Raw genomic sequence first — 26,019 nt, 5'->3', positions numbered from 1 at the left:
AAATAGTACAAGGAAGAGAATTTCATAAGGTGAGGCTAGAGTTAGATAATGTAGATTCTTTTGAGCCACATTCAGTAGTTTAGACTTTATCCAGAGTACATGAAAGGTTTTCAGAAGGGGAGGAGGGCCTAATCAAATTTGAATTTTATCTGAATGTTACGGCTATAGTGTGGGAGAAAAAGACTGGATACCAAGAAACCAGTTAGGAGACTAGTGCTATAGTCCAGGAGGGAGTTGATTGTGACCTGGCCTAGAGTGGCAAACAATGGAGATGGAGAGAAGTGAATGGATTGGAGAGATATTAGGGAGGCAGAATCTATAGAACTGGATGTCTAATTGACTGGAGGAGGGCAGATAAGGGAGAAAAAGGAGTTAAACATTGTTCCCAAGCAGAGGTTTGAATAATTGCAGAGATTAGGAGTCACTGAAAAAAAAAAAAAGCGGATGAGTAGGTTTAATACTCTGGATACTCTTACTACTCTTAGATAATTAGGGAGATGGACATAAAAAATATAAGCGACTAAGCACATTTAGTAGGGGAATGGTGACAAAATACGTCATAGACCTTCTGAGTGCCTATGAGACATTTTTAAGGAGATGGGAAAATACAGGAGGGTGTAGGCATCTAGATAAGGAGATCAGAGCTGAAAATATAGATTGCTACTTGAAGCCAAGGGAATGAAGCAGATTGGCCAAAAAGAATATGTAAGTTATAAAGACAAGATGCTTCTCAGAATGATACCTTTTAATGGGTTGATAAAGGAATGGAAACCTACAAAGGATAGAAAGGAGTGACCATAGAATAGGAGAACTGGGAGAATGCCCTCACTATAGCAGTGTTTCAAAAGCTTGGAAGGGGGCAGTAGTGGCAAATGCTGCCAAGGATCAACAAGAAAAGGATCGGAAAGTATCCGTTGGATTTAGTGGCATGGAAGTCTTCAGTGACCTTCAAGAGAATTGTGGGGTCTGCTACATTGCAGTGGATGAGAAATAAATGGAAGTGAAGAACTGAGGATGGCAAGTATAGGGAACTCTTTCAAGATATTTTGATCAAAAAGGACATACGAAAGGCAATAGCTAGAGGGGGAGATGAGTTTTTTGTCTCTTAGGACAGGATAAACATAATGTAATGAGTATATTTAAATATGACAGAAAGGGACTATTAGAAACAGATACAAGACTCTAGAAAGAGAGGATGGTTAACTAAGCAAGGTTCCTATGAAGGCAGATGAGGATGGGATTCAGAGCATAAGTGGTGGGATTAGATTAGACAGGAGGTAGGACTCCTCTTCCATTGAAATGAAGAAAGGAGGAAAGGATGAGTCCAAGTACAGACAGGCATGTAGATGTGATGGACGAGGTTGGAGATTTTCCAAACTAATGCCATTTTGTTTTGTTTGGGTTGGTTTTTGTAAAGTAAAAAGCAAAGTTGTCTGTTGTGTTCTGATAATGCAGAGGAATGTTGGGGAGAAGGAAAAGATTTGGAGGAAGAGGAAAAAGCCTGGAATAGTAACTGTGCAGAACAGAAGAGAGTGCTGATAAGGGAAACAGAGGGATCTCCACGCAGGGTTGAGGGCCAATTAAAGCTGGTGACCATGAATTTTAAAGGTGCCCTCCGCTTGGTTCTACAGTGTTTCTGTAGTGGTGGCTAGCAGGTAGGACCCAGCTGCAGAAAAGGCAAGTAATTGAGTTCATCCAGGATAAGGGGCTTTTATCAGGCTCATTTCCCATAAGGATAGTGGAGAAAGATAATTTAAGACATGGACCAGAAAGTGGTTTGAAGAGACGAACCATAGATTTGAACTAGACAGGGTGGCTGATAGACAGGGGTAGCTTCAGACAGGTTGGTAACTTAGGAGTTAAGTTATCTTAACTGAGGAAGAATGCTACAGAGAGGGCTCTGCATTTTTCCCCATCCCTCCTGCTCTATCAGATGCCCAATTCCATCTGATGTAGTGGCTTTAACTTCCTGGGTGTTGATGGCTACAAATTGCGTGTCTGAAACCCTTACATGGCACCTGCACCCCATATATATGTATATTATATATGTATACATATACATATACATATACATATACATATATATATCCAGCTACTTGCTGATCATATCCACTTAGACATACTACAAATACCTCCAACTGCACTTGACTAAAGTTAAATTTCTCATTCATGATTTTTCTCTAGTTAAGGTCAGCATCATCTGCCCAAGCCAGAAAATAGAAGTTATCCCAGATTCTTCTTTCCCACCCCCACAACTTCCTGACACACATCAAATCCAAAAGTGATTTTACCACCACTCCTCACTTCAAACTTTACCTTTTGGTGGCCATTAGTGAGTAGTTCATTATCAGTACTAATTCATGCTGAATTAGTAGTAGTTAGCAGCCTCCTAGAGGAAGTGAGGTCTAGCATATTACTAGAAGAGAATAAATATTCAGTAGGGTTTTTTTTCTTTCCACATTTTGTTACTTAAGATTCTGACCTCCTATGAAGTTTATTTTATTTGTATTTATCTAATAAACATCAGAAGTTTATGTAATAGCAGTTTATACTGCAACTTTATGTTATCAAATTATATCATAACTATGACTAATTCTGTAATTACATAGCAAATACTTAGAACTACATAATAATTTCTGCATGATGAAAGAAAACATTGCTAATTTGAACTCTTTTAGGTAGAGCAGATTGTCCATATTATGCTAAAACAGAACTTGTGGCAGACTATTTACAAAAGAATCTTCCTGATTTTCGGATACATAAAATCACACAACGTCCTGAGGTTTGGGAGGTAAGAAGCCTTTATAGTTTGTTGAACTCACTCATGCACAAAATGTGTTTTAATTTGATTAAATATTAACTGGTGTATTAGATTGGCTTCTAGGAATGACTGTTCATGTGCTAGTGATATTTGAATACTAGTAAAACAAGTCCGTACTTACCAGTCTCAAATAATATTTATGTTTTTTCCCTAATACCTAGTAGAACAAATGAGACCCTAATCAATAAGTAGAATAAGTTTGACTGCACCCCCTGAAGAATCCAGGTAGCTTACACTGCACTTGTTAACTTTTCATTCTCCTTGGTATTGATTTCCAATGACTTATTTGGGATACCCTTCTTTGGGACTCTGTTTCCCCAGAAACAGACTTTGAGATGTAGATTTTGGTGAAGGGGCTTTACTGGGAAGTGGTCTTGGGAACAGCATCCTGAAACGGAATGAGGGCGGCAGGATTGGGTAAAGGGAGAAGTTGAAGTTTGACATAGCTGCAACAGAGGGCTCAGCTGATCCCACAGTGAACTCTTGATGGCCTTTCAGAATTATTCCAAACCGAGGCAAGGTAGCTGAGCTTTTGTGCTCCCTCCTCAACCAGCCATCGGATATCAGCTGCCCCTGGGAAGGAACTTAACCTTAGGCAAGGCAATTTGCTTTGGCTGAAGTCAATTCCTAGAGAGAGAATGGAGTCAGACTTTAAGTTATCAGCCTCTAATACACCAGGTGCCTGGGAGAGTGAGTGCCTCATTTGTGAAGGGGGAACCTGGAGTGTACATGACAGCACTGGCTACAGTTCACCTGTTGTGCCTTTGGGATCCACATGCTCCCTATAATCAGTTCACACCATCTTGGAACAGCTCCTCCAGGATTCTGGTTGCCATCTTTCCCTGGGTAAACTTGATAAGAGAAAGGATAGTCAAATGAACTATAGTCTCCACTGCTCATAGTTTCAGGGCCAAACTGACACTCATCACCTTTTCTCTCCCTCTCTTCTCTACCATCCATTATAGATTTCCCTCACTCTCTGCTGGTCTGGTCTTCAGCTAAGTTATCTCATCTGCTGGGTTGGTAGTGCTTCTGTCACAATAAATGTTGTCTGGTTGGCACTGCCCACTGGCCTCTATTATTTCAGGATTTTATCATCTCAATTGCCAGGGAGTTCAGGTGTGTGGCAGCATGTCCTTTAACAGCCTTGGCTACAATCATATGAAAAAATGCTCAACATTACAGGTTATTAGAGAAATGCAAATCAAAACCACAATAAGATTCCATCTCATACCGGTCAGAATGACTATTATTTAAAAGTCAAAAAATAACAGATGCTGGCGAGGTTGTGGAGAAAAAGGAACACTTATAGGCTATTGGTGGAAGCATAGAAAGATAGAAATAACATTCAACCCAGAAATCCCATTACTGTATATATACCCCTGAAAATATAAATCATTCTTTTATAAAGACCCATGCACACATATGTTCATTGCAACACTAGTCACAATAGCAAAGACATGGAATCAACCTAAATGCCTATCAATGATAGACTGGAGAAAGAAAATGTGGTACATATACATCATGAAATACTACACAGCCATGAAAAGGAATGAGATCATGTCCTTTGCAGGGACATGGATGGAGCTGGAGATCATTATCCTTAGCAAAGTAATACAGGAACAGAAAACCAAATACCACATATTCTCACTTAGAAGTGGGGGCTAAATGATAAGAACACGTGGACACAGGGAGGGAAACAACACACACTGGGGCCTATCGGAGGGTGGAGGGTGGGAGGAGGAAGAGGATCACGAGAAATAACTAATGGGCACTAGGCTGAATACCTGGGTGATGAAATAATTTGTAAAACAAACCCCCATGATGCAAATTTACCTATGTAACAAACCTGCACTTGTACCCCTGAACTTAAAATAGAAGTTTAAATAAAGAAAAAAAAACCAAACAGCCTTGGCCTAGAACGGACAGCCACACTGGGCTCCTCAGTGACACCAGGACCCCTCTCACCAGTGCATTCCTTATCACTTAGGTGCATGTTGTATCCTCCAATCCCTTCCAGAGAACATGGTTGAATGGCGGGCTTTCTAGCCTTCCATAGTACCACGTTCACTAGTTTTTTTTTTTCTTTTTTTGTTTTTTTTTTTTTGAGATGGAGTTTTGCCCTTGTCGCCCAGGCTAGAGTGCAATGGCGCAATCTTGGCTCACTGCAACCTCCGCCTCCCAGGTTCAAGCAATTCTCCTGCCTCAGCCTCCTCAGTAGCTGGGATTATAGGCACCCATCACCACGCCCGGCTAAATTTTGTGTTTTTAGTAGAGATGGAGTTTCACCATGTTGACCAGGCTTGTCTCGAACTCTTGACCTCAGATGTTCCCCCCGCCTCGGCCTCCCAAAGTGCTGGGATTATAGGAGTGAGCCACCACACCTGGCATCACTAGTCTTTTGATCCATTCTTCTACCGTCTTCCATGAAGTCTGGCATTTCTATTTTATTTAATTACTCTCTCCAAGTTTCTAAGATCCAGTCTGGCAACATGTTGTCCCTGTCTTCTGAGGTCCTTGCCAGGGTATACACTCTTGAATTGCCGAAAAGTGATTCATACTAATAAATTCTCCCTTGTCTAACTTCATGTTCCACTCTTGATTCAGCACTGTAAGGGTCCAGTCCTGTACATGCCCTTGCAGCTCCTGCTGGGACATTAACATGCTTTGCAGGGTGCAGAAGGTTTTTTGGGGTAATGTCTCTTTCCTTCATGGGCCCAGTAGTTCACTGGTCTGGCTATGCTGTGGCTAGAGGGACTGTGTTGGAATCCTCATAGCAGCATTGTTTGCTTTAAGTGAGATAAAGGCAGGCAGATCTTCAATATTAGCAAGGAAATCAGTTTCCAGGATTTTATTGGTAAGGTGGCCTCATTAGCCATGCCTCCAATGACGTGGTTTTTTAAGACTGCTGCCATGTACTTTGCTGATAAAAATGTTTCTGTTTGACTCTACTCAGATCTTGTCATTGGAAGGCCTAGCCTATATAAATCAGATAATGATAATTTAAATTTTTTCTGATAAATATTGTCGGAAATCTCCAAATAACTTTTAGCTTATTAATTTAGTCTGAACTACATAAACCACACTCACAGATTTAAGAGAAAGTATCAAATTTTATATGCCCCTAAGACTGGAAATATTGCATGTGTAAAAGAATAAGGGCAAAACTAGTTGAATTTTTAAAAAAATCAGTTGAGTTGGAACATGTGACCTCTCTTTAAGCTAAACACTTGGATTCCAGGTCTCCTCAGCAAAAAGGGCAACTTTCAGTACCTTTATTTGGTCAATTAATTTGAAGAATATGCTTTCTTATCTAATTAATCTGTTACTAACATCACTATTTTCTGTATTTACCTTTTACTCTTTGAAGATATCTAAATTATATTGTGTGTATATAGTGACATTAAAAGCAACCTAGTATTTTAATGTTTGAATTCTAAAGTATGAAATTGAATTCCCAGGCAGATTTAATATATGACTTCACTTGGAATATCATTCAACAGGATTGGCTGAAAGATGTGTGTGAAAAGAATAAGTGGAGTCACAAGAATTCCCCTATCATCTGGAGAGAGCTGTTGGATCGTGGAGGAAAGGGTTTGCTTTTGGGAGGATATAATGAGTTCCTGGAGCATGCTCAGGTATATAAGTTAACTTATCTGTTCTAACAATGATAATTCTCTTACATTATTTTATTTTTCAAATATCTTGCTTTCTGAGACATTCTCTCATGTCTCTTTTTATTGTATTTTGACTTTAAACAAAAACTTTCCATTATAGCCAATTTCAACTAGTTATCTATTCTCTGATATTGACTTTTTCTCTCCCAATATTTAGCTTTACTATGATGTCACCTCTAGCATAACGACTGAGCTGATGATGGTAATTGCTCAAGAGAACCTGGGGGCACATATAGAAAAAGAGCAGGAGGAAGAAGCCCTGAAAACTTGCATCAACCCCTTGCAGGTCTGGATCACCAGGTGGGACAGTCAAATCCCAGGATTCATGAGATTTACTTTTTATATTTAGAAAGGAAGATGAGATGGGATTAATTTCATGATGGAAGAATACCTGAATGTCAGGTTTGAAATTTGTGTGTATGTATACTTATATGTATACACATATACATATGCCTCTGTGTGTGTGTGTGTGTTTGTATCCTCCATATAACTAATAAATGAGTTTTATGTTTTACAGACACAAACACAGACACTTGGTCTAAAAACAACTCTATAGCATGGCTGCTTTGCAGAAGCTCACCCTCTCTGACTGTTGCTCTCTCCCTCTTTCCCACGTGCTAGAGCTTTCTTTGCCTTTTCTCTATGCACCCACTCCCTCTCTGTAACCCCACTCCCCTCGCCTTGCTCCCTTTTGCTTTTCTCCTTCTCATGTGTGCTCCACTTTGCTCCCAGTCTGGGCACATGCAGTCTTTGTTGTCATACTCTCTCTCTTTCTTTCTCTGCACTGTCTCTCTGTCTCTCTTGCTCTCTCTCTCCCTCCCCTTCTCCTTTCCTCACCCCTCAGTTTGTCTTTTGCACTTTCCTGCTCATACGTGCATGTGTATCCTAATATATACTCATTTTTAAAATTGTTATTATGAAATATTTTAAATACAGAAAGGAATTGAGAATGATATAATAAACATCCATGATCCTATCACCCAGATTTAATAACTATCACGTCTTCTTTAGATGTTTCAAAGGATTAAATCGGTACAGATACTGTTGAAACCCCCATTATACACCTCCCCAAACCCACTGTGAATACCAGAAATTCCCGGATGCATTTCTGAACTTCCTGTGGTGGGCATTACAGTTCACAGCTGATAGTCACAGCTGTAGACAACTGCAGAATTGTGGCTACAGATACACCTTACATAGCCGATGTTGATCCCGCCATCTTTGTAAGGATTTTTCTGTGTAAGAATTTGGAAAAGATAGCCCTTTCCAAAAAAAAAAAGTCATTATTGTGTAGATGAGGTTGTATTTTTTAAAAAAGAGCTATGGCTAACTGAAACTTACATCTTTATCTTTTTAGGAGGAAATATAAACACATAATTACAGTAATATAATAGTTTTTTATTTTGATTTCTGCATAGGGGGAATTCTGTTTTCTTTGAAAAACCTAATAAACAGGTATATTTCTTATTTGGGGACTGATTTCAGATGGCCAGAGCAAGGGATTGGTAGTGAGAAGTTTTTGTTCTACTTTTGACTTCTAGCCTTAGAATGTCAGTGCAGCTATGTGTGTGCTTATTTAAATATTAAACCACCCTATTGATGCACATGCAGAAATATCTATTAAGAATAAAGGCTTAAAAGGGACAAAGGATATAACTATTCACAATGCGGCTTTGCATTTTTATCAGTGCCTCTGCTCCTGCCTGCTACAACCTAATTCCCATATTGACGAGTGGCGAAGTGTTTGGGATGCATACAGAAATTAGCATAACTCTATTTGACAACAAGCAGGCGGAAGAACATCTCAAAAGCCTTGTGGTGGAGACCCAAGACCTGGCATCTCCCGTCCTGCGCAGTGTCTCCATCTGCACGAAGGTGGAGGAGGCCTTCCGCCAGGCCCACGTCATTGTGGTGCTGGACGACAGCACCGACAAGGAGGTGTTCACTCTGGAGGACTGCCTCCGAAGCAGGGTGCCTCTCTGCAGGCTCTATGGGTACCTGATAGAGAAAAATGCTCATGAGTCCGTCAGAGTCATCGTGGGAGGGAGAACCTTTGTAAACCTGAAGACAGTTTTACTCATGAGATATGCCCCACGCATTGCACACAACATTATTGCTGTGGCGCTGGGAGTGGAAGGTGAAGCGAAGGCCATACTGGCCAGAAAACTGAAGACAGCTCCTTCATGTGAGTGAATGTCTCTTTATGTTTTTGTTTTTATTTTGAAACAACATGATTTCAAAGCAGCTAGGAAGAACACTGTCCCCTCTAGGAACATTCTGAGTATCTGGAATACGAATTATAAAACAGACATAAAGAACTTATTGTGTGATTTGACTACTGTGCAAACATTTTTTTTTATTGGCTTTTGTGTCTGGCTTTTTCCATCATTATAAAAATCAATAAATATTTAATAAGATACAATTTATATTATTCGGGTGATAATGTGACACATCGTATTCCATTTTCCCCATGGTAATAGTCAATTAAGATAACCAGTGTTTTTAAAAAATCAAAGCTATGTGCAAGTGGCTCTGCCCTACTTCCCACCCGTATGATCTTGAGCCGTCATTTAGTCTTTCAGTGCGTCAGTTTCCTCATCTGCAAAATGAGGACGTTAACAGTGCCTATCTCCTAGAATTGATGTGGGGATTCAATGAGATGTATTCCTAAAGTGCTAAGAAGAGTGTATGGCACATAATAAACATTTCTAAGGATGTTAAACTTATCAACAGGATTATGATATCTGATCGGTTTCTGCTCCTATTAATCTTTGAATGGTAAATATCAGAATCATAGGAAGATGAGAAGATGAGACTAGATCAGAAAATGGATTGTTGTATTTGAAAAGGGAGATAATATTGGACATATTTTAGCTACTTTTGCCCTTAGATGGAGCAGGTGCAACAGTGTCCATTGAGAAGGGAAGGAGATGACAGGCATTCTCTCAAGCAAAATTGGAAAGACAATGAAATGTGAGCCTAGAATGTTCCCAGTCAGGACAATTAGGCTTCAGTGAACCCCTAACATTATAGCCAGAGCTGTATTTTCTTTTTTGTTACAATGAAACTGTAAATAATAATTTCCGGTATTCTTGCATACATATCTTTAGTATTTTATCCCCACAGTCACTACAACACTCAACCAAATCGATGCTAAAATTATTCAGAAGGAAATGAAAACTTTTTTCTATTTTATCTCTGTCATCAACCTTATAATTATATGTGTAAACAGTGACTTATCACAGAAAGTCTATGATACACTACTGAAAAGTATCAAGAAGAATCTAAAACAAGGTGTATGTGTAGGTGGGGTGTGGGGTTGAGGGGGGTTGGGGGTTTCAGCCAGAAAGCTGCTGTCTTATGGGTCTGCTGGTGCCATGACTCTAAGCTCCACTCTACTCAAATCCAATAAGCATGTGAGAAGCAGAAAAAAGAAAAATGGAGGAAAGCTGGTAAAAGGAAAAAGGCATTAGAGGGACAGAGTCCAAGTAGAATTGTCAGTGAAGCAGCAAAGAGACAGCCAGCAATGACCAAAGCTGAGCAAAACATCATGAAAGAGAAAAACCACCAAGGAAATGATTCAGGGATTATTCTAGATGCCAAGAGGGTGGCAAACCTTTTCAGAAAAGCAAGATTCATGATAACCCCTAAGTTCAGTTCATAAATCACTATTTATCAGACCATGTGTATTGGCTCGTCAGGACTCCTTCTGTTGCAAAAAAGTCAACTCACAGTGACTGAAGTCACCAGGTACCATGGCTCACACCTGTAATTCCAGCTACTTGGGAGGCTGAGGCGGGAGGATCACTTAAGCACAGGAGTTTGAGGCTGCAAGTGAGCCATGAGGCTGCAGTGAGCCTGGCCAACAGAGAAGGACCTTGACTCAAAAAAATACAAAAAGTGATTGAAGTCAAGTAGAGAACTTTTTTCCCCACATAACTGAAAAACACAGGAGGTAGTTCTTATTTCAGACATAGTTGGATGCTGGGGCTGAAACAGTGGTGCCAGGACATACCTGTGCTCTCTCTGCTGGCCTATCCCTCTGCTCTGCTCTGTGTGTTGATCTCCTTCTCAGTTCAGCCCTAAAAGGTGGCAGAATGGTCACTGGCATCCCAGACTCACATGCTTGTAGTTTACGTACCCCAGGAGAATGAGGGCTTTCTTTCCCAATTGTTTGTGCAAAAAGGAATACAAACTCCTCGTCCAGGCTTGGACCACATGCCCATCTCTAAATCAATCATCATGGCCAGGGGCAGGGGGTGGGTGGGTGGAATCTGCATCTAATGCCTATAGGTGGACCTAAGGCGTGAGGACAGTCCCACCCGACAGATAGGGACTGACACTGGAGAAGGAGTAGTTATTTAAAGAAGAATCAGGATGCTCTTAATGAAAAAAAAAAAAAAAAAAAAAAAAAGAAGGAGGGGAAATTCATGCCAAGAGGGAAGAAAGCAGATGCCCACTATCATTTTCTGTAGCATAATTTAGGATGTTTAGAGCTATCAAGGGCCTCAAAGCTGATAAGAAAAATGAAACCTAGCACAATTAAAAGGCTTCTTTAGGCTGTAGGAAGGAAGCCTTCCACATGCTTACCTGGCCCAAGAATTATTTTCCCCATGTGGGATCCTATGAGCTCCAAACCCTGACTCCCACCCTCCCCACTCTCCTACAACCTGCAGCTGAGGGACCCGGGAGCACATCACTAACTCCCCTGAGAGTTGGGTGGTGGAGGGAGAACTAGCTATTCCTACTGCATGAATCATTCCGATGGGGGTGGGAATCTCACAGGACAAAGGTAGACAGTGACGGTGGGCTACCGAAAATCTGTTTCCTGCTCTCTTCTGCTAGCCTCTCTCTACTATAGAGGCTCAAACAATCATCCCTTTTCTTAGCTTCATTGCAACTAGGAGTGGTTGAGTGATATAGTCTATTTGGGGTCCCCTGGGAAGAATATTTCACTTTTTGAAAAGAGAAAAGGCAAAAGAGGAAGCTTCTACCCCATCCTTTTCCCTATTGCCTGCCCTTGAACACAACTGTGTTAGGGTAATACTTGAACACAACTGTGTGACAGAGGGTGATAGTTGGAGCTGCTGCAGCCATTTTATGATCATGAGGGGAAGGCCAAGAGAATCACATCTCTGAGCTGCTGAACCAGCACATGTCACTGCATATCATGAATTACCTGAGAAAAGTAGTCCTTCTAGTTAAGACAAGTCAGTAGGATGTTCTGTTAGTTGAAGACAAAAGCAATCTTAAACAGGAGAAGAGGGAAGAAGTTAATCTCCACAGTAAGAAGTGGTGTGGACTTAAAAGTGATTAAGTTTTTAGGCAAATAAGTTAAATAAGTAAATAAAATTATTTATTTAAAGTTTTCATACAACATTCCTAGACAGTTAACAATGATAAAATCATAGTGAATGCCAATGCCTATTTCTCTCTAACCACTATGGTCTTATTTTACTTCTTAGCATGTATCGCTTTGTATAATAGTTGTTTTCTCATCCACTTCCCACCACCCCTAGAATGTTGTAAGGATTTGGGCTGATTTGTTTTCTTCTAAACCTGGTACCTAGAGGTGTCTCACACATAGAATAGAATTCATAACTATTTGTTGACTAAGATGTTGCCCAGGGTCCTCTTACATTATCCTCATTTTGCCAGAGATGAAACCCATCAGAGAGTTAAATGATTTGCCCTAATTTCTATTCTAGTCTAGAACAAGAACTCCTTGTGAAAAACCAAAGCATATTAAAAAGTCCTTTCTCCCTCACCTCTCTTGACCTCTCACTCACTCTCTCTCCACCTCTCTCTCTCTCAATGGTAAGCAAAGTCAAGACAAACACCAGTGAAATAATTTTCAGTAGCAGTTTCTTTCAAGGAACATTTCATTATTTATTTAATTTAATTATACACCATACCATTCATAGAACATTATTAGGGACTGCCAAACTATGACAGTTAGGGAGGTGATCCACACAATTTGCACAATTTTAGGAATCATAAACCTAGATTCATTTTATACCAAAAAGACCAATCCTAAAACAAACATTCACGCAAACAAAAAATAGGCTTCAGGTAATTTTTTATATTAACATACATTATTATTATTTTTCTAAACTTTCTATTCTTCACAGACATTAAAGACGTTATCATTTGGGGTAATATCAGTGGAAATAATTACGTTGATCTGAGAAAAACAAGGGTGTACAGATATGAGAGTGCCATTTGGGGACCTCTTCATTATTCACGCCCTGTTTTAAACTTGATTTTTGACAGGTACAGTATATTTTGAAGTGAAGCATACTGACAATGTTAAAATAAATGTTTAATGGTTGTAATCTTTTAAATCATCTTATAAATCTTTGTACAAAAATAACTTGCATTGTTCACAATCATATTTGTTCATGCTGTCTACTGAAGAAACAGAAAATTCCACAGAATATCAACTAGGTAATTGATTTGATTTTGAAATTATGAATTTTTATATTTCAGATCCTTCAGTAGCTCATATATTCAAGTAAGGTTATCTCTAAAGCAAGCATGTGTAAGGGAATCTTACTTCGTGTATAAAGACAGTGCTATCTATCCAGGTTGAAATTAATTGAAATGTTTTCAAGAAAGGAATTAAGACGATGAGCAGGCACAGGCCAGGCTGGGCATTCTCTGGCAGGAGGCCGAAGCAAGAGGTGGTGAGGAACACAGTCCTAGGACCAAGCCACCCAGGCTGGGATTCTCAGCCACTTAGTAGCTGTGTGACCTTAGTAGCTGTGTGACCATCATGTTACCATTTCCACTTTGCAGATGAAAAACTGAGTTACAGAGAGGCTAAGCAGCCTCATCTGCAAAGTTTTTCATCTGCAAAGTGGAAATGGTAACATGATAAGGGTCCTCCCTATAGGGTCTTGGGGAAGATGAAATGGATTACTCCCAATAAAGGACTTAGAGCTGTGTCTGTACAATAAGCACTAGCAATTATGATGAGGCAGAGGAGAAGCAGGAAGGAGCACCTCTGAAGCATTTTTTCTAAACTTTGCAGCACTTTCCCAGTTGTAGGATTTTGTTTCCATTGCCCCTTGCTTTCCTTTTCTTCCTCAGACCATAGGAGCTTCACCCCTGCCTAGGGATGATGTGTCCCGAGTTCACTATTTTGAAGCATGATTCCTCTGCATTTGCTGCGTGGGCAGGACCAGTGTTGCATAGAGCTGTGTCGTGCAGGGTTAGCAGAAGCTAACCAGCTGGACTATTCTCTGAATTTAGACTTCAGATCATAAAAACATAATTATTTTCCTAATTCTCAACGTGAATCCAGCTTGAACACCCCAATCCAAAAATCAGAAATCTGAAATGCACCAAAAACTGAAACTTTTTGAGCACCAACATGATGCCACAAGTGGAAAATTCTACATTCGGCACCTTTGCTTTCTGATGGTTTAATTTACACAATCTTTGCTTTGTGCACAAAATTATTAAATATGTTGTATAAAATTACCTTCAGGTTATGTGTATAAGGTGTATGTGAAACATAAATGAACTTTGTGTTTAGACCTGAGTTCCATCCTCATGATATTTCATTGTGTATATGCAAATATTCCAAAATCTGAAACACTCTGGTCCTAAGCATTTAGGCTAAGGGATACGCAACCTGTAATTCAATGTTTAATGAAATTATTTTGTTTAATATGTAGGGTACTACTGGTTCCAAGGTACTGTCTTCACAGGATCAATTCTTTGTAATGAAAATAATGGTTCTTGCCATTTTCAGCCACTTTTCTATGTTCCATATTTATAGTATCATATTTTTAGTTTGACATCTTGGGACTCTTTTCTACTACATTTCACTATTTTTCAATTGACTTTTTATGGGGATCAAAGACGCTTGAGGAAAGACACTGGAAATAAAGCTGTATTTCTATTTCGACTGTGGATTAGGTTTCTGATACTTAGTTCTGTTGAGCCAGGGAACATCCTTTTTCTCTTTAATTCCTCTCTCCATTGTAAAATTGTTTCTTTCTCTCCTTACAGTGAGTGGGTAAAAAGAGAATTTGTGGCAATTCTTAAAAACTTGACCACCACAGGAAGACAATTTGGAGGCATTTTGGCTGCACACAGTATAGCCACTACATTGAAATACTGGTACCATGGCTCACCACCTGGGGAGATTGTATCTTTAGGAATATTGAGTGAAGGTAAATCTGGGTTTTTCATATCTTGTAAAATCTTAAAACCTCTATCTATGCCTCGTGCTCCTAATTCTGTTTCCCCACCCATCTAGCTCTTAACACGGTCCATTAGCTGCCTGGACTTTTACAATTTCATAATCATTCATTCATTCAATTATTCATTCAGAAAGTCAACAATATTTTGTATGGATGCATTGGAAATACACATAGGAGTTAAGACCTGGCCTCTGCCTTCAGGAAACCTACAGTGGAATAAGCAAGAGCCAGATACATAAACAAAATCATGTTGTTAGGTTTTCCTAGCAATAGATAAAGGGAAAGAAAGGTCAATTCTAGGCAGGAAGCAGGTGGAACCAGGACAGGCTTCATAAAAAAGGCGACACTACAGTAAGCCTAAAGTATGAGGAGCGTTGACCTGGAAGACAAGTGTGGAAAGAACACTGGGCACAGGGAACCATAGGAGCACAGACACAAAGGCAGGATAGAGAGAGGCACTTCAGGACCCAGATCTCAGGGTACCAGGCAGCACTGGGAATGTGGAAAGGTTGCTCTCCATCCACGAATACTGCATATAAACTTTTACAGCCCTAATGTTTTAATCCACTAAAAACTATGCAGAAGAATTCTACATTTTTGTTTGTTTGCTTGAGATGGAGTCTTGCTGTGACGCTCAGGCTGGGGTGCAATGGCACCATCTCAGCTCACTGCAACCCCCGCCTTCCGGGTTCAAGTGATTCTCCTGCCCCGGCCTCCCGAGTAGCTGGGACCACAGGCGCACGCCACTACGCCCAGCTAATTTTTGTATTTTTAGTAGAGACGGGGTTTCACCATGTTGGCCAGAATGGTCTCGATCTCCTGACCTTGTGATCTGCCTGCCTTGGCCTCCCAAAGTGTTGGGATTACAGGCCTGAGCCACCGCGCTTGGCTGACTTCTACCATTTTTACAAAACAGGAAAGAGAATAGCTGCTGTTCTGTCATCTGTAAGGTCTATCTGAAGCATCTCTTCCCTTTGGGTTCTACTTTCTCCCTTAGCAAGCTAACTCACTCCCAGAGCTGCAGACCTGGACCTCTCTGCCGAGCTCTAGCTTCTGAAACATTGTCACCTGCATGTCATGTCATCACTTCCATCCAACATATACCAGACTGAATGTACTGTCATCCTTCCCAATTGGTTCCATCTCTTGTATTCTTTATGTTATAAGTAGAACCACCATCTTCCCTATTGTTTCAGTGACGCCAGTACAGGTTAAGGAAATCTCCCCAAATCCCCCATGTCAGAATTAATCTCTGTCTCTCCTCCGTATCCCCACATAGCATTTTGTTCACCTATCACGGAGAATATTATAGTGTGCCTGTTTTTGATAGTATGATTAGTTGCATTGTCCCCTTCCTTGTGGCACCCTGAGGGCAAAGGCTTTTTCCGGGCCACCTCTTTGCTTCTTCACAGGAGAAGCATTTTATATGGTAGACACTCAATCAATCTTGTTCAATTGAAGTTAAGGTGCATGAACTTTGCCATAGTGTGAATTCGGATCAGCAAATTATCTCCTTAGGGAAATAGGCACTTAAAACCTTACCTTTATTTGTAGAAAGAAAGTTTAATTAATCTCTGTAGGAATTATATTCAAAAATAAACAATGCAGTACTTGGGGGAGGAGGGTAAATGATTATTGTCTGTCTCTCTGAAACCATACCAAATAGGTAAACCCTCAGACCTTGTCTGCCCATAAGGCTAGCTCTTCACAGATTAAACAAAATACAGCATTACTTGAGGACCTGGGAAGCCCTCTAAGGAAAAGTCTTTTAGATCTTGGTTTCTTGAATGTCCTCAATGTTTTCTTTGTTGTTGTTGTTGTTGTTGTTGTTTTTTTTTTTTTTTTTTTTTTGCCCTGGTGACATTTTTGTTGTCTAGTATGGCAGAAATAATTTTCTTATGTGATTGAGGCACCAGAAACGGGGACAATTTTGTCTGAATGGTGCTCAGTTAGTAATAAATATGGTCAATCTTTTTATTTAGAGCACATCCAAATATAAGTATTTCTGTATATCTTAAAGAAATTAAATCTGTTATTAAATGAAGGATGGCTTCTGCTTAAGATATAGAAATATGTAAAGGAAATCATCCCCCATGAAGCAAACACACACCAAAACACATGGCAAACTGGGGGCTGCAAAGGAATAACCAACTTTCCTGCCTCCCCTCCTTTCCCTTCCCAGTTCTTCATACTCTGGCTGTGTGAGTGCCGTAGCAGGTGAGAAGAGTGGAAGGCCAGATGGACAAATGACTTAGGCTCATGGGCTGCATAGGGGTCCGGGGAAAAGCCATGCAGACAGACAAAAAGAATACAGACAGGGTTCAAAAGAGAAAGACTGCATTAGCCTCTGGATGTCAGATAAATACAGATGGCAGAATTATTAGAACTTGGATAGTCGCTCAGTCAATCCTTCTAGAGGGAGTGTTTCAGTCCTCTTTGGAGAAGAATTCTGAGAAATTTAATTCCATCATTATCATTAAAAATCCTATACTATGTCTGTCCTTTTCTACAATGCTTAACAGAAAAGGTGCATGTTTCTAAGTTCTGCTGCATTGCTTTGCTTTGTGTTTGCTCACTGCAGGCCAGTTTGGTATTCCTAAAGGGATCGTCTTTTCTATGCCTGTGAAATTTGAGAATGGAACTTGGGTGGTTCTTACAGATCTCAAAGATGTTGAAATAAGTGAACAAATAATGACCCGAATGACAGGTGATCTAATTCAGGTAATGTCAGAATAGATGCAAGGGGACTGACCTTGATAATGACCTTAAACTGATTCTGCTAGGCCAAGGCATACATTGGTTTTTCTATGGATTCAAATTTTTTTTTAATTCTTAAAAATAATGAGATAATAAAAGTTTGGAAAAAATCAGTGAAGGAAAATTACTCATTTAGTTATACAATTTCTGGTATGTTAAAAATATTTGTTCGTTATTTAAAAATGAAGAATCAAGGTGTTTTTCTATTAAAGAATAGTTAAGTTGCCGGGTGCAGTGGCTCATGCCTGTAATACTTTGGGAGGTCGAGGTGGGTGGATCACCTGAGGTCGGGAGTTTGCGACCAGCCTGACCAACATGGAGAAACCCTGTCTCTATTAAAAATAGAAAAATTAGCTGGGCATGGTGGCACATGCCTGTAATCCCAGCTACTCGGGAGGCTGAGGCAGGAGAATCGCTTGAACCAAGAAGGGAGAGGTTGTGGTGAGCTGAGATTGCGCCACTGCACTCCAGCCTGGGCAACAAGAGTGAAACTCTGTCTCGAAAAAAAAAAAAAAAAAAGAAGAATTAAGTTAGGAATTGTGGTCATTTAATTCTGTGATTATAAAATTTCAACAGGAGAAACTTGTTGCACTTGGAGACAAGATACATTTTCAGCCATACCAATCAGGTAAGCTCTTAGATGTGATGTTTTATTGGACTGCTATTAAAAGAGTATTAAAATACTTGTCATAACTGAATCACTGTTAATATGAATAACTCTCGTTTATATTTTATCATTTCTAAACTAATGACAAAATAAACTGTTAAGTTCAATGTGTCCTTTGAAATAAAACATCTCATAAGAATGTTAAAGAAAACACAACTTATGAACACTATGATCTATAAATGTTGTAGGTAACATATTTATTAATTTCCTAGGACTACCATAACAAATTACCACAAAGTGGATGGCTTAAAAACAACAGAAATTTACTTGTTCACAGCTCAGGAGACTAGAAGACCTGATGTGAGGTATCAGCAGGGCCACACTCTCTCTGAAGGCTTGAGAAAGAATTCCTTCTTGCTTTTTCTAGCTTTGGGTTGCACTGCTTGCATTCCTGGCTTGTTGCTGCATCACTCCAACCTGTGCTTCCCTCTTCACATGTCCATCTTTCCTCTGTGTGTGTCTGTGTTTCTAAGTCTCTCTTTCTCTCTCTTTATAAGGATACCAGTCATTGCACTCAAGACCTGCCCTAAACCAGTCTGAACCCATCTTAAATTGATTATATCCACCAAGACTCCATTTCCCATAAGATCACATTCATAGGTACCAGGCGTTAGGACTTCAACATATATATATATATATATATATATATATATATATATTATTTATTTATTTATTTATTTTTTAGACAGAGTCTTGCTCTGTTGCCCAGACTGAAGTGCAGTGGTGCCATCTCGGCTCACCACAAGCCCCGCCTCCCAGGTACGAGCGATTCTCCTGTCTCAGCCTCCTGAGTAGCTGGAACTACAGGTGCACACCACCATGCCCGGCTAATTTTTGTATTTTTAGTAGAGACGAGGCTTCACTATGTTGGCCAGGCTGGTCTCAAACTGCTGACCTCGTGATCCACCCACCTCAGCCTCCCAAAGTGCTGAGATTACAGGCATGAGCCACCATGCCTGGCCAACTTCAGCATATCTTTTTGGAAACACAATTCAACTCACAACACCAGATTTATTTTTAGATAACTTTATTAAAAGCCAACAAATTTCAATAAGCTTATTTTTCTTATTGGTATTTTCTCCACTCATAAGAAATAGGGGAGGGCTGACATCTTTTCTTTGCCTTAAAGATGATCTCATCTTAGGTATGGATATATACATGTAGAAATAAATCAATTTATTTATGCAAAGGGCTTTAGTCAAGTGTCTTTTGGAGCCCAATATTCCTTCCTTCTGCTAATATGTGTGCAGTACTAACTATAAGCCAGTGCTAGGAGCTGGAAATACAGAGGTGAATGAGATAGACCGGATCTTGCCCTCTGGGGACCTGCAGTCCATCAAGAGGCTGGCCACACATTATATAGACGACTGCAATTGTGGTGCGTGGGAGGAGTAAATGCTGGCTGCTGTGCTGTCAGAGCTCATGCCTGCGGATAGAAGGGAAGAACCTGAAGCAGGAAAGTACATATCAACTTGTTTGGAAAAACTGGAAAAGCTCATGTGGCCAAAGCCAGAAGAGATGGAGCTGAGAGATACAGCCATGAGGAGTAGTTGTGAGAGCTACAGAAGATTTCTAGATGGAGAGAACCTGGTCAGTTGTGGGATTAGTTTGAAAAACATCCTGGAATAAGGCAAGGCTGTTTGCAGAAAGACTGGTATTGAGGGGGAGTGCATACAGCCAAGACCAGAGGCAGTAGAAATTTGAGAGATATTTAGGAGGTGGAAATATCAAGACTTGCTGATGAATCTGATTGGCTTTGGTGAATCCCAGAGTTCTTCTGGCTGAGCAACTGGGCAGATTTACTATTGATAAGGGGAAAATGGTAAAAGAATGAGAGAGAGAGAGAAAATATGAGAATGTGGGAGGGGTGTGTGTGTGTGTGTGTATGGGTGTGTGTGTGCATGCACACCTGTGGATGGAAGAGGAAGAAGCATGGTGCCAGATTAGAAAAAGCATGAGTTTCATTTCTTACATTTTGATTCTGAAATACCTGTGTGATATCTAAAATGGAAATGTCACATGGAGAACTGCATACTTCCTGGAGCTCAGAAAGATCTGGACTACAGTTGCCAAATGGGGAGTTGTTGCCTCATAAATAGAAATGAAGCTATCAGTATGGTGGAGATTGTCTAGAGAGAAGGTAAGAGAAAAAAGCCTGGAGGAACTTAGCCTGTCATGGTTAAGTAGAACAGGAGCAACTGACAGAGGACCATGAGAAAGGGGTGGTCAGAGAGTGAGGATAAGTCCCTGGAATCTGATGATGTAAAAGACCTGAAGGCAGAGGGTGTTTCAAGAACAAGGACTGGTCTACACTGTCAGATGCTACTGGTGTGTCAGATAAAATGATACCTGAAAAATACCCAGTGGATGTATGACAAAGGTCATTTGTGACTTTAATGAGATCAATTTTGTGCAATGGAGAGGGCAGAAATGAGACCAGAGTAGAAAGCTTCCTGAGCTGCAACATTAAACGCAGAGTCCCTACTTAATAGGCCCAAGTCAATAAATTCAGCCTGATCCAACTCTGTGTTCCTTCAACTATTATCCCATATCCTTAATATCCATTCCCATACCTGTTCTCCAGATTTCTGTTTATATAAATTAGAGACATCGGTTGGGCGTGGTGGCTCACACCTGTAATCCCAGCACTTTGGGAGGCCGAGGTGGGCAGATCACAAAGTCAGGAGATCGAGACCATCCTGGCTAACATGGTGAAACCCCGTCTCTACTAAAAATACAAAAACAAAATTAGCCAGGCATGGTGGCAGGCACCTGTAGTCCCAGCTACTTGGGAGGCTGAGGCAGGAGAATGGCGTGAACCCCGGAGGCGGAGCTTGAGCTGAGATTGCACCACTGCACTCCAGCCTGGATGACAGAATGAGACTCTGTCTCAAAAAAAAAAAAAAAAAAAATAGAGACATCAAGCAGCTCTTTTTGAGTGTAGCACACTTCTTCATGGGTCATACTCTCAACCTCACCTCTAGAGGCCCACCAAGACTTTAGTCTAGTTATAGGTCTAGAAGCAAACAAGGGTGTTAGGGGTGGCTACTGAGGAGAATCAACATTTTTCCTGGCAACTGCCTCAGGGGAGGCCGTCACTCTTGCCTCAGGCAGCACAGGGTTTATCTCCTCAGACAAAGGTGGAAAGGCTGATGACAGCATGGGTCAGGGAGGGGATGTTGCCACTACTGGGTATGGGGAAGCTGTTCCTTCTGGCAAAGAAGTTTCATCAGAGTTTACAAACTCAGTGTCCCCAGCTTCATCAGGGTTCTCCCACACGTCTCCATTCCAAGTTGCAGCATCCCATTCTTTTCCAATTAACGCCCTCACTTTAACAGGAGACACCTGGAAAGGCTGTGCATACACTTTTCGTTGCAGTTCAGCCACTCACATAATAAGAGCTTGTGTCTGTTTTTCCACAATTTCAGCTCTTTCTCTACAGGAGATAAGACTCACTCAGGGCAATCTTTGCAGATTTGAGGCTCAATATCTGCCAGGAGACAGAATCTCTGAGTTCATCATTTTCTTTCATCACTTTGTCCACTGAACTTAGGAGCAGCTAACCAGCTTCATTATGTTCCTTTGTTCACCACATATGGTCAAAGGTATTATGTATAGAGTCGCTAAACTCCCTGCCTCTCATAGGCAGTGAGTCAGGAGTGTCAAATGCACTTACTTTGCATAACTCATTAAACAGTTCATGCCAAGGACTATCAGTGTTCTCCATACTATTAAAAGTAGAGTCCTTAGGTCCTTAGCATTTGGAGGTCGAATCATACTAAGCAGCCAACTCCAGAAACCCGAAAACCAAAAAAAGAACTCCATCCTTAATATTTTGTTTCTCTAGAACCACTCCTGGTACCAAAATATGTATAGTCAAGGTTCCCTAGAGGGACAGAACTAATAGGATACTTATGTATAAATAAAGGGGAATTTATTGAGTATTAAGTTAGACATTCACAGGGTCCCACAGTGGGCTGTCTGCAAGCTTGAGGAGCAAGGAGAGCCAGCTGAGTCTCAAAATTGAAAAACTTGGAGTCCAATGTTTGAGGGCAGGAAGCATCCAGCATGGGAGAAAAATGTAGGCTAGGAGGCTAGGCAATTCTCACCTTTTCACATTTTTCTTCCTGCTTTATATTTGCTGGCAGCTGATTAGATTGTGCCCACCAGATTAAGGGTGGGTCTGTCTTCCCCAGCCCACTGACTCAAATGTTAATTTCCTTTGGCAACACCCTCACAGACACACCCAGGATCAATACTTTGCATCATTCAATCCAATCAAGTTGGCACTCGGTATTAACCATCACAATTAGAAAAAGATAAGTATTATTTCATGTAATTTTTTGTTTCATTAATATGTACACAAATGTGCACATTGGACTATAATGTAAAATGTGCCTTTTATTGTGGGTCATAGTCACTGAAGTTTGAAAAACATTGACTCAGAACATCTCATGACCTAGTTAGGTTGTTGGTTATATTCTAAATCCAGCATGTTTTATTTAATTTTGATTTCAGGACATGAAGATCTGGTCCCTGATGAAGAAAAAAATCTAGTTATGTCAGATGGTAAGTCAGTGGGGTTATAAACAATGTCTATATTGCTAATAGTCATGACTCATATTGTCCAGTTGTTAGAGAATAATGTTATGGTCTAGCGACCAAAGCAAGTTTTAAATAACTGCTTCTTTTCATGTGCTTCACAAACACTTTGAAATGGGCATAAAAATGTCAACTTTTTTTAAAAAAGCACTAAAACTGCTTACTTGTCATATTCACCTCAAACTCTCCCAAAATACTCTAACTTCAGCTCCAGTCCCTAGTATCTCTTGCTTCTCACCTTTCCCTTTTCTTCTCAATTCTTTATTACGAAGCCCAAAATAACCAATAGGGCAAGACAGCATCTTCCTCAGAACACAGGTGAGAGGAAGAGACTGAGAGAACCAAGTTAGAATTCTCCTTAACAGGGAAAATCTGGGAATTTTTGTCTCATTATGTGTATATGTATCTCATCATATATATAATTTATAATGTATTACATAAATACACACACATATGCTGTTGACCCTTGAACAGCATGGGTTTGAACTGTGCAGGTCCGCTTATGCAGATTTTCTTCCACCTCTGCCATCCCTAAGACAGCAAGACCAATGTCTCCTCTTCCTCCTGCTCCTCCCCAGCCTAGTCAACATAAAGAAAACGAGGATAAAGAACCTTATGATGATCCATTTCCACTTAATGAATAGTAAATATATTTTCTCTTCCTTATGATTTTCTTAATAACATTTTCTTTTCTCTAGCTCAGTTTATTGTTAGAATGCAGTATGTGATACATATAACATACAAAATATATGTTAATCAACTGTTATTGGCAAGACTTCTGGTCAACAGTGGGCTATTAGTTAAGTTTTGGGGGAGTCAAAAGTTACGTGTAGATTACTGATCACACAGAGGAATGGTGTCCGTAACCTCCACATTGTTCACGGGTCAACTGTATACATATAATGTGAGTGCTTGCAAATATTTATGTAGAGAACTGTATTTTTTCTAAAGCTGCCTATAGAAACCGTATATCAAAAAAATAATAATTTAGTCTGTTTCCATTTTTACGGCTTCATCTGAAACTATCTATTTAGAAGGAAGCTAGCAATCATTGAGAAGTTGCCCAGTGGTTTATGGGGGCCAGGGAAGGAGGCTTCTTAGGGATGTTGGTAGAAAGATGCTATACTGAGCAGTTGACTGAACATCTGCTTGTTCATATCGTCCACTCAGGACATAGATAAGTCATCATCAATGGCTGAGACTTTATATAACAGTGGTCTAGCATCTTGTAACTCCTAGGAGAGCAATGCATTCAGAGAAACCTCAGAGTGGAAGGAACAAGATAGAAGAAAATGGAAATAACTGCAAAAATTATTGCACTTTACATACTAAAAACTATTCTTTTAACTCTATTTGCAGCAGCAGATTTTCCAAATCAGATTCCTCAAACCACCTTTGAAAAGCCACAGAGTCTTGAGTTCCTAAATGGTAGGTGGTAGACAAAACATTAACTAGTATTTTCTTATTCTACAAGTGGAACTGGGTAATAGAGGATCAAATTTCCTTGCAATACTATTCTTGTCAAACCCTCCCCACTTCCCACATTCCCCAGGGACCCAGCCTTGGTTGCTGGCTCTCCTGGATCCCAGCTTCCCACTTTTTTTTTTTTTTTAAGACAGGGTCTGCTCTGTTGCCCAGGCTGAAGTGCAGTGGTGCGGTTACAGCTCACTGCAACCTCAGCCTCCTAGATTTGTGACCCTCCCAACTCAGCCCCTGAAGTAGCTGGGACCACAGGCATGCATCACCACACCCAACTAATTTTTAATTTTTTTTGTAGATCTAGGGTCTCACAGTGTTGCCCAGGCTGGTCTCAAACTCCTGGGCCCGAGTGACCATCCACTTTGGCCTTCCAAAGTGCTAGAATTACAGGCGTGAGCCACCGTGCCTGGCCTGCTTCCCACTTTTGCAACCAAATCCTTAAATCCTTCATTAAATCCTTCCCTCAAGATGAATAAGTAAGGAAATTGACACAAGTAATCTGCATGTCCAGATTTCCCAAGTATATAACTGAGTTGAAAACAAAGCTGACGTAGATTTCTTTGTGGTTGACCAATCAGGATATTCACCCAAGCCCCCACCCTTTTATTTAAATGTCCAATAAAATGAACAAAATTTCATGCACCTTTCATTCTGAAATGTATGGTATGATGGACTTAGGAATGGGGCTAATCAGGGGGAATTAGAATTGGTGCATAGAGGAGCAGCAAAATCAAGAGCAGAAATGGAGCTGACAACATAGCTGCATACATAATTTGGAATGAAAAGCAAGGTGACAGGAGAGAGCACATAAAAATAGCTTGTGGCCAGGGAAGAGGCCACAATTAGTTTTGCTATATGAAAATACCTAACTGTGATCTCATGGCTTTATTTCCCCATAGAATCACTCTCACACATGCACTTTCTCAGCTATTGAATCATGAATACAGGAATCCAGCAAACAAAAAAGCTAATAATAACATATGCTACTAACATATTTTGGAAATAGTTATATGTCTTTTCATTCTTTTCCTTTTACAGACTTTGAAGGCAAAACCGTGGAATCCTAACAGATCAAATTGGATGAAATATATAATTACTTGGTAGCACAATAAACATAGAAAGAATTTATATGAATGTCTATATTTAAGGAAGAATAATTTGAAAGATTTATGTCAGTCTTAGATAATACCATGCAAGGCAATTAAATCACTGTGACAGCACAGAGGTCAGAGTTCAGTCATTTTGCATTACTTGTATCCACTCATGTTTGTTTCATAATAATTGCATTTTCTTAGAACTATTTTGGTGTCAAATGCTATTTTTTATACTACATTAAAATACAGTTGTCAGTCATTGCATCTGCCCATACATCTTCTGAGAGAACCTGCTTCCTTCCATCAGCCATACCTAAGACCTGCACCTAAGTGGCCATGTTTGCTCAAATGTCCTCATCATCTTGGCCTCAACTAATTAGGCCAAACAGATGTACTTCACTCAAGGAGAACCAATCATATTTTCTCTCTCTCTCTCAAAAAAAAACTGAACTGAACTGCGACCAGTGAGTAAGTTGGTGTCTGGGTCAGGTTAATGGTGATGAACTATGTGCCTGTGAGCTCTTCAGAGCTGGTTGGGTTCACCACCTTCATAAGACCTTCATAAGACCTGCCTCTGTACCATTTTTCCTTGGGTGTGCTTTGTATAAAGGTCTGTACAATAAATCACACTTTTTTAAAGCTTGGATTGAATAGGTTTCTGCTCCTTGACAACAGATATTGCCTGAATAAAATGAATTTTGAAAGAAAA

At 40.2% G+C, this 26,019-nt stretch overlaps 1 protein-coding gene across 12 annotated transcripts in view; it reads left to right on the top strand.

Annotated features, from left to right (window-relative positions):
• The window catches only part of MDH1B (malate dehydrogenase 1B), a 27,675-nt gene extending 1,656 nt beyond the window's left edge, over positions 1 to 26,019 (top strand). Inside the window, exons 2-13 of one of the 12 annotated variants that reach the window (XM_031008603.3) lie at positions 2,679 to 2,791; positions 6,325 to 6,459; positions 6,656 to 6,798; positions 8,187 to 8,683; positions 12,630 to 12,771; positions 14,518 to 14,681; positions 17,293 to 17,432; positions 18,045 to 18,096; positions 22,654 to 22,704; positions 23,278 to 23,380; positions 24,097 to 24,165; positions 25,255 to 26,019. In XM_031008603.3, coding sequence (XP_030864463.2) covers positions 2,679 to 2,791; positions 6,325 to 6,459; positions 6,656 to 6,798; positions 8,187 to 8,683; positions 12,630 to 12,771; positions 14,518 to 14,681; positions 17,293 to 17,432; positions 18,045 to 18,096; positions 22,654 to 22,704; positions 23,278 to 23,380; positions 24,097 to 24,136 — 1,580 coding nt within the window. In that variant the 3' untranslated portion in view covers positions 24,137 to 24,165; positions 25,255 to 26,019. Of the gene's footprint in view, positions 1 to 2,678; positions 2,792 to 6,282; positions 6,460 to 6,655; positions 6,799 to 8,186; positions 8,684 to 12,629; positions 12,772 to 14,517; positions 14,682 to 17,292; positions 17,433 to 18,044; positions 18,097 to 22,653; positions 22,705 to 23,231; positions 23,381 to 24,096; positions 24,166 to 25,254 lie in introns of those variants that run through there. The other 11 variants (XM_031008602.3, XR_008677790.2, XM_031008605.3 and 8 more) reach the window with 11 other exon arrangements.

Source organism: Gorilla gorilla, chromosome 11, assembly GCF_029281585.2.
Source record: "Gorilla gorilla gorilla isolate KB3781 chromosome 11, NHGRI_mGorGor1-v2.1_pri, whole genome shotgun sequence".
NCBI lineage: Eukaryota > Metazoa > Chordata > Mammalia > Primates > Hominidae > Gorilla > Gorilla gorilla.
This window is presented reverse-complemented; position numbering and strand designations above follow the sequence as displayed.